We start from the raw sequence: 8,406 nt of genomic DNA on the forward strand, positions 1-8,406 counted from the left end.
CTTCTATTGGGACCTGGGGGCCTTTGTGGTGGGTAAATGCGCAAGTACCTACAGAAAGCCAAGACCTGTTGGTGGCCTGGCCAAGAGTAACAGCACATCTGGCTGGAGCCCCTGCTAGAGACAGGTCACCCTTCTTGGGGACTCTGACAGTGCTCTGGGACTCAGCCTGAGTCATGGGGAGTTGATAATACACAAAAAGGAATGAGACAGAAAATCTCTGCTCGGATATCAGCCCCTTGGGGCTCCTTCCAGACTCTCACAGGCTTCTGGACCACAATAGGAACAGAGGCAAGGTCTTGTTTTTATGAGGGTGTTTGGACCCTGGGGTCTCAGGTCAATACATGTTTCCTGGGCAGTTTATGTGAGCCAGGGTCTGAGCTGGACTCAGGTTCAATGGAGAGACAAGGTAGCCACAGCCCAAAGGGAAGAACATGCCAAGGAGCAGAGGAAATGTCAGAGATGTCAGCTACAGCAAGTGGGATAATGTGGTGAACAACTTTACAGGGAGAAACCAGAAAGTTCTCTTCAGGGTTCCAAATGAAACCTGGGAGTGGGGATGGGGAATGGTGTGGGTATCAAGGAGGTGTCAAGAAGACAAGTGTAGCAGAGCGACCAGCATGTGCCATACTGAAGAGATTGGATGTGCTGCTCTTCACTCTTAAAGGTGAATGGGGAGGGAGGAAAGATGCTTGCCCAAGAAGGGGTGGCTTATCTCAAGGCTCCAGGGCTGAACCAGTGACAATAGCTGGGGCTGGGGTGTGACAAGGCTTACTTAAGACAACTCTGGGCTCAAAACCATGGGAAGTGGAAATTGGGGTGGGAGTAAATCCTAGAGGGAAAAAAAGAGTATCTAGCCTAGTTCAAGGGCTCTTACTGGACTTAGAGGATAGGAAGTATGGCTGTAAGCATTCCCTTAGCACCTCTTGAAGCTACTCCTAGTGCCCCCATGCCTGTCTGGGCCCCTCAAGAGGATCAGGGCAGGGCCACAGCCTGCGCCTCATGCCCAGGAGAGGGCAGGACTGGGATCCAGGCAAGTACTAGGGGCAAGTCCCACTCAGGACTGTTCTGGAAGCCAAGAGCATGTGAATGGGCAAGTAGGGATAAGAAAGCGAGCTCCAAAAGTCACTCACAGGTTCCTCCTCACTGCTGAGAGTTTTTGCTGCCATCTTATGGGGGGCTTTTTCCAGGATGGGCATCTTGGTGACTCCTGGTTGAGGAAACAGAAATACAGATCTGGGGACCAAGAAGCAGAAAGGCATCAACACAACAGCCACATAGACCTGCCATAGACCCATCATCTCCTGTAGTCTGATGCCCACCTATACCCTGTAAGGAGGCCAGAGTGGAACAGTAGTGTACAGGAGTCTCATTGAGGCCTGGCCCCAATTTCCTGGCCTCCAGATCAGCTCCCCTGACCACAGTGTCCTTTCTGAACACCCCAGTAAGAGAGCATGGAACCTGAAGTGAGCTTCCATCTGGTACCTGCTTCATCATACTGCTGTCATCCAGGCCCAACTGACTGCCCTGGGGAGTGTAGGAAGCAGCAGGACTGGGCTTGCCCACTCCTAACCCACACTTGCTTTGTTTTTGCCTGGGACCGAAAAGATGTGTGATCTGCAGATTAAAATCTCTCTTTCCCACTAGACTGTGACCTTATCCAGGGCAAGACCATACCTGCAATGTTTAGTGCTTCATTTCTGGAACCTAGCAGGTGCCTGGCATGGAGTAGTATTAGTGTTGGGGAACCAAGTAAAAGAAATGCATGTATGCATGAATACATACATGAATACATTCCTGAATAAATGCAAGGTCCTCCAAGGACCTCCAAGGCCCTGGGTTCCAGGAGGCTCTCTAGGTTGATGGGGAGGCTGGCATATGGCCAAGACATAGAGGGTCCTGGCACCAGCTGATGGCTGTGATGTAGGCACTCTGGTCTGCATGTTCCCAGTGTAGGTGCCATGGGAATGCTGAGGGAGGTGGTACAGGGAAGCTGGGCAGCCCAGTACCCCAGAAACTGCCTGACAGCCTTGAGAGTAGTGGATTAATTTTAAAGGGTTAGTAGGGTGAGCCAGACCAAAGGAGGCACAGGTCAGTTTTTAAGAGCTCAGACTCTACCCTTAGAAATCCCTATAAGCTAAGTGTAAGCCTGTAAAGACACACACCCATGATTTCTACTCACCCATTCCATATTTATTCCCAAGAGCCTAAAATTGATGCTTAGACCATTCCACTCCTACCCTACACGAATCCCAGGCAGGCACAGTACAGGTAAGGGCTGGGCATGGGCACAGCTGGTCTAAGGGCAGAGCATCCAGAAAGATGGATGAACCCAGTCCAGTGGTGGAGGAGCCAGGGGTTGCCTGGAAACTCTGGGCAGAAAATGTAGAGTCCTTTTAGGTACCGTACCAGGTGCTCAGGACTAGATGGTCTCCAAACAGCTGGTGCAATACCGTGTAGTGGCTTCCCCCACCCACCATGGAAGCGGCAGTATCCAGGTGAGGGTCCACCCCCACCACGGCAGGATTTTGAAAGGGCAAAGAAAGGTAAGGTCAGGTTGATAAAGGCCCTAGAGACAGTGCAGCCCATGCTTCCTATCTGATCTGGCACCCCACCAGCGCCATAGCTGGAAGATACTAGTCAAAACTCAGAGACCCCACAACTTGGAAAGCTGCAGGGATAGAAGCAGTACGGTTTCCTGAGGGCCAATGGTGAGATCTTGGTGCCTGAGCCAACTACTCTTTCTCCTTGGCTTGGTTGGGCACCTAGAGGGTGTATGTATGTGTGTATATGTACCTTTCTGTCTGTCTGTCTGTTTGGTGCCCTCCCACCAGCCAGGCTTTCAAACACTCCCCACAGAGATCTCTGCTCTGCCCTGAAGGGCCAACTCCAGCTCGACTCGACACCACAGGCTGTCCAGCCCCTCCAAAGACTCCCCCAGACCTGGCTCATGCTTGCTGTCGTCGCCCTCTCCCCACCTCCTGCCTCTTCCAGAGTGGGAGAAAGGTGAGTGCTCTCTGACACTTGAGGGTAGTCGGGGAGAGACCTGCAGACCCTCTGACTGGGCACAGAAAGTGCAGACCTTGGCACTCAGCGGACAGAGGTCCAGAAGAAGTGCGAACATGCACGTGGAGCCGCGGAGCCCTGATGATCAAGGATCTCCAAGCCCTTTCCCCCAGACGTCTCATCGTCCGGCTCCCTTGTTCCCTGCCCCCACTCTTTGTGGGTAAGCACCAGAGCGGCGGAGTCCCTCAGTCTCCTGGTGGTGCCACGACGGCCGCTGCTGTTCACGACTAGGAGGACTCCGAGAGTCCCGGGACCTCTCGTCCCTGCGCGATCTCTGGACGGAGACGTCCTCTGCTCGCCACGCTGTGTGCCGCCAGCCCAGCCCTTCTCACCTGCTCTCCTAGGCTGCACCGCTCAGCCGCCGCTGCACCACACCAAGCAGGACTGGAGGCGGGAGTATGAGCTCAAGGGATCCGAGAGCTCGTCAGCAGAGCGAGGGTGGGGGGTTGCCGCCTCTGTTGGCTGTAGAGCCTCCGACGACTTTGTTGGGTTCCCGCGGGTTCCCGACCTGCTGCCACCCGGCCGCGCCAGTCCTCTCCTCCTGTAGTTCCTCCTCCCTCCCCTCCCTTCTTTTCTTCCCTTCCCCAGCCCCACCCCTGTCCTTCCCCCCCCCCACCCCGCCCCTCCTTTATCCCTCGCCACCTCACTCGCCGCAGCCTTCCGGGATCCCACCTCCTGCAACGCCCCCACTGCGCCACCCCAGCTGGGGCCAGTTTGTACAAGGGCAACAGAATCCAGGACTGAGAAGGGTGTGCAGAACTTCCCGCGAACCATGCCATGCCCAAGTCCCCTCGTTCATCCAACCCCATTATCCTAGCCGCAGCCGTGTCTGCAGAGCTCTGGGGATGATTGGGTCGGAGGAAATCTGTGCCCTCCCCATCGTCTAGGCCATACTCAAATACTATATATATCACTCCTTCCAAAATAAAAGCAACAACGATAACGATGATGGTGGTGGTAACAACAACCTGTTTGTTAATCACAGCAGGTCCTCTCCATCCTGGATGGTACTACTGGGATGGGGAAGGATACAGACTAGGGGATGCTTAGAGACAGGCAGCCAGAGGCAGACACTCCTCCCAGACAAAGCACTCCTCCCCCTCCCCACATATAGATCATTACACACAACACACAGACCCATAAAGACAGATTCTGTCCAGACAAACACACAAAGCCAGACACATGTACCTAGGGCAGACTGTGCTCACACCAGCGTGCAGATCCCTCCCTGCAGGCCTTACAACCCTGGCGGGCTCTGCTCACACTGGAATTGGAGCACTCTGCAGCCTTAAGCAGGCCACAGGCTCCAGGACTGGGAGTGGCACAAAAACGCATGCCTGGGATTCCTGGGGACCAGAATTCAAAATGGGCAGTTGCTTCCATTCCAGGATGGGGTTAGGATGGGGAGGTGTGAGGGGGTGCACCAGATCCTACACTGGTATCCTCTCCAGTCCAGGCCCAGACCCACACACAAGACAGGGACAGGGCAAGACACACTGACCACAATTTTCCTACACCTCACAAGATAGAGCCTGACTCTCAAACAAACACACATCACACTCGTGTTTGGGGAGATGGAACGTCAGCCCAGAACAGCTCTTCCCCTACACCCTGTGGGCATCTAGATGGGGTAGGATGCCAGGGTCAAAGGGAAGCCTTCGATACAAGTTTGTATCTGCAGGGCATGTGCTGCAGGGGCAGAGCCTATGCACCAAAGGGTGCGGGTCCTCAGTTTACCCTAGGCTGCACCCTAGGGCACTGCGCTGGGCTGTCTCGAGCTAAACGGATGTGAGGACTTGGATGTGAGGACTTGGATGTCCATGGGCGAGAGCCCTTGTTGGGTTTGCTTCTTTCATATCTATCTCCTCATTCAGGTAGCAAAAGAGCCACAGGTTCCCCGTGTGCCCACCGGGCTGAAACTTGGATTGCGGCTAGACTCAGCTCACCCTCCCCTTTGTCCTGGCCCTGTGCCTGGCTGCCCATCCCCATCAGTAAAGAGACTCAGTCTGGGACAGATTTCTTTATTGATTCGGGCCGGAGACAACGTTGTGCAGCAGGCCAAGGAACAGAAGGGAAGACAGAGAGACATACAGCCCTACACAGGGTGGCACCGAGATAGAGACTTGCATGCCTCGTTTTCTGTGCAAGGAGCACATCACTTTGCGGGCCTCGGTGCTCCACACTTTACTAGACAAGAGGGAGAGGGACACAGAAAAGGTCATGGAGAAGGAACACAGGCAGAGGAACTAAAGACAGGGGCTGGCTCGGGATACTCGCTGGAGGGGCAGGCCCTGAGCCTGAGCTGGCCACTGTGCTCACAGAACAGCAACCTTGACCTGATGGGTAGGAAGTGGGTGGGTGGCCTGGAGAAGGGGCGGGGCTGCTAGCTGCGGGTGTAGTAGTTGCTGTAGTCATCCTCGCACTCATCAAATGGGCACCGCGCGCTGCGAGGCGCGCTGTCTGAGTGGGACACAGGGCACTCACGCAAGCGCACGGCATCGTACAGACCCTGCGGGGGCTCATCCAGCAGGATGTCCCGCTCGGAGCGGGAGCGCGTCAGGAGGCCCACATTGCGCAGCAGCAGTAGGACAGGAGCGTAGAGAAGGTTGGCCAGGCCCATGCCAAGGCTAAGCTGCGCAAAACCGAGCGAATGAACAATATGGCCCGCCACTATGGGCCCCAGCGCATAGGCCACGGAATAGGAGATGTCGGCGATGGCATAGACACTTCCGTAGACCGAAACGTGGCGCACGTCCACGAGAAACGCGAGCGTGGGCAGCAGAGCTGTGTCAACCAGCGCAATGCCGAAGCAGAGGCCGCAGAGCGAGGCCACTAATGGTGTGAAGGAGCGGCAGGCAGGCACCACGCATGAGCTGGCACCGATCACTGCCAGCCCCAGTGCGCCGTAGAGCCACTGCAAGTGTGGGTAGCGCGCCGCCAGGCGCACGGTGAGGTAGACGCCTAACACGTGAGGCACAAAGGCCGGCAGCCAGACCATGCCCATCTCCCACTCTGAAGCCGCCATTGTGTGCTTCATCCACGTAGCGATGGTGGGTTCGAGGAAAGCGAGAGGGATGTTACAAGTAGTGAGTGCACCGGCCACCACAGCGATGTAGGGGTCCAGCATGAGGCGGTGGATGGGTGTGCCCACAGGCAGGTTGGCCCGCGCCCGTGCGGCGGCTGAGAAGGGCTTGGCCACCACTAGCAGCAACAGCGCGTCGAGCAGTGACACCGCGGCGAGCACCAGAAAGGGCACCCGCTTGCCCGCGAACTCATAGAGGATGCCCCCGAAGGGTGGTGCCACTAGACTTCCAAAGCTGATGAAGGCCAGCGCTACGCCCAACGCGCGACTGCGCTCCGGCTCCTCGGGATACTTATCCGCGATCATGGCAATGCCGGATGTATCTGCGAAAGCCGAGCCCAGACCTTGCAGGCTGCGCGCAGCGAAAAGCGTGGCATAGTCCTCCGCGAAGGCAAACAACACGGTAGAGGCGAACATGACACCCAGGCCGATAAGGAGCGGCACGTCGTAGCTCATGCGATCGATGAAGGTACCGCTTAGGGGATTCACCAGAAGCTGCAGGATGGCCTTGGAGGCAAACAGCACCCCGATCTTCACGTCCTCGCTCTCCGTGGGGTAGCGGGGCCGAAGAGCAGACCCGGCCGGCCACGAAGCCGTCGGGGACTCTGAGCTGTTGAGCGTGTTGGCACTAGCATTGGCTGGAGTGAGCGGCGGCAGGGTAGGCACCCACACTTCTGGGGTTGGAATAGGACTCTCGCTGCCCCCGCGCATGTGGGCGATGTAGTCAGGCACGATGGGCACGATGACCATGTACAGCATGTTGTCCAGGAATAGTGCCACGCACACGATGACCAGAACCAGGCGCCGCTGCCGCCGGGGCTCCTGGAGCGCTGCGCCCACCGTCTCTGACAGCTTGGTGGCTGCCTCTCGGGCCTGGCCCGCTGGTTCCATTGCCCCCACCCGGCCGCACTTCCCAGGACACCGCCACCGGGTCGAACGCAGCCGCCCTGCAGGACACAGACTAGAGCTCAGAACTTCGGGGGCGCGGTCCGCGTCACGTAGCGCCCCCTGTGCCTCAGGTAGCTGTAGGGCTCATGGCCCTGCACCTCAGGAAAAGCAAGGACCCGGTTCGGAGAAACGCCGGCGCTGTTCCGGGCGGAACCGCAGACCCTCTGCTGCTGAGCTCAGGGGTGATCACGAAAGGCGGGTGCGCAGAGGGGTCTGGGATGGAGACTGAGCGCGCTGCGCCTCTGGCGCGCCTGGACCCTTCCCCGCAGGACTGAGAGATGGCTCGCGCGGGCCGAGGGGCACGCTGCTGCCTCCCGCCCGCCGGCTGCTCACCCTGCAGCCCGTTTCCCCTCCCCTAGCGCTGACTCCTGCCTCCTCCTCCTCCGCCTCCTCTTTTTTCCCTTTCCACTCGGGGCTGTGACGCTGCGAGTCTCGGCCCCCGAGTGGTGCCCGGGCCACTAGCGTCGCTCATGCTAATGCGACGTCCGCTGGGCGGGAGCCGGGGGCGGGGCGCGGCCCAGTAGGGGGTCTCTTTCCCAGAGGCACCGGGGCTGAAACCCCCAGAAAGGGGTCTTGGTACGGAAAGAGTCCTGGCTAAGTCCCTGAGGATATTGGGTGCTACATGCGAGGAACTGGCTTTCTTCCTACCTTCCGCCCCTAGTTAGGACCCACCGGGTCCGAGTCCCCTTTTCTTCCCCTGGGTGGGGGCGCACAGCGGCCGCGTTCACCCCGCCCAGCAGGAGAGGTGGGCGCCGGAGACTCCAAATCTCCACTGCAGTCTGGATCTCCGAGCACAGAGGGCAAGGAGTCTCCGAGGTGAGCCGCAGCCTCGTCCATCTGCTCTAGTAGCTGGATTGTGGGGCTGAGACCCGAGGAGTTTAGGATACAGATACCCCAACCCTTCTTTTCGCCCCGCCCTCTGGCCCCTTCTACCCCAGGGAAGGGAGGGTGAGGCAAATAGACTGCTGGGCGGTGTTCCGATGACCCGCCCTTCAGGAGAATGTCAAAGCAGAGAATTCCTAAGAGAATCTGGGGACTGAGGAGAAAAGTCGCCTTGTCCCTACCGGGCTCGGAGGCCCAGAGTATTAGCCCGGCTTCTCCCACTCTCCTGCACTACCTCGCCATCCTCTCCCAGCCAGTAGACCCCTTTTCCTTTTTAACTGTCCAGGTCCCCCAGCTCCGCCTCTTCTCCCTTCCCTCCTCCTCACCCCTCCCCCTCTAACTCCTCCCAGGCTCTGTGCTCGCCAGAGAATAACCCCATCTCGGGCTCTTGGGAGTCCCGCCCCGTTCCCTACTCCCTATTTTCACCCTTT

The 8,406-nt window shown here is 57.8% G+C and overlaps 2 protein-coding genes across 2 annotated transcripts in view; both read right to left on the reverse strand.

The window, feature by feature from the left end:
- The window catches only part of CHAT (choline O-acetyltransferase), a 72,424-nt gene extending 68,930 nt beyond the window's left edge, over positions 1-3,494 (reverse strand). Inside the window, exons 1-2 of the mRNA XM_045842234.1 lie at positions 3,396-3,494; positions 1,131-1,207 (exon numbers count right to left, since the gene is read on the reverse strand). Coding sequence (XP_045698190.1) covers positions 1,131-1,196 — 66 coding nt within the window. The 5' untranslated portion in view covers positions 1,197-1,207; positions 3,396-3,494. The remainder of the gene's footprint in view (positions 1-1,130; positions 1,208-3,395) is intronic.
- A 1,722-nt stretch (positions 3,495-5,216) lies between these two features.
- Positions 5,217-7,344, reverse strand: SLC18A3 (solute carrier family 18 member A3). Its single transcript, XM_045842231.1, has one exon. The coding sequence runs from the start codon at positions 7,034-7,036 to the stop codon at positions 5,447-5,449; it is 1,590 nt and encodes a 529-aa protein (XP_045698187.1). The 5' UTR covers positions 7,037-7,344; the 3' UTR covers positions 5,217-5,446.
- Between the last annotated feature and the right edge of the window lie 1,062 nt (positions 7,345-8,406).

Source organism: Phyllostomus hastatus, unplaced genomic scaffold, assembly GCF_019186645.2.
Source record: "Phyllostomus hastatus isolate PE091 unplaced genomic scaffold, TTU_PhHast_1.1 phas_contig_38, whole genome shotgun sequence".
Classification (NCBI taxonomy): Eukaryota; Metazoa; Chordata; class Mammalia; order Chiroptera; family Phyllostomidae; genus Phyllostomus; species Phyllostomus hastatus.

What these genes read in the sequence shown, in the direction of transcription:
- SLC18A3 (XM_045842231.1), bottom strand. Translation starts at nt 7,036, where the DNA reads ATGGAACCAGCGGGCCAGGCCCGAGAGGCAGCCACCAAGCTGTCAGAG.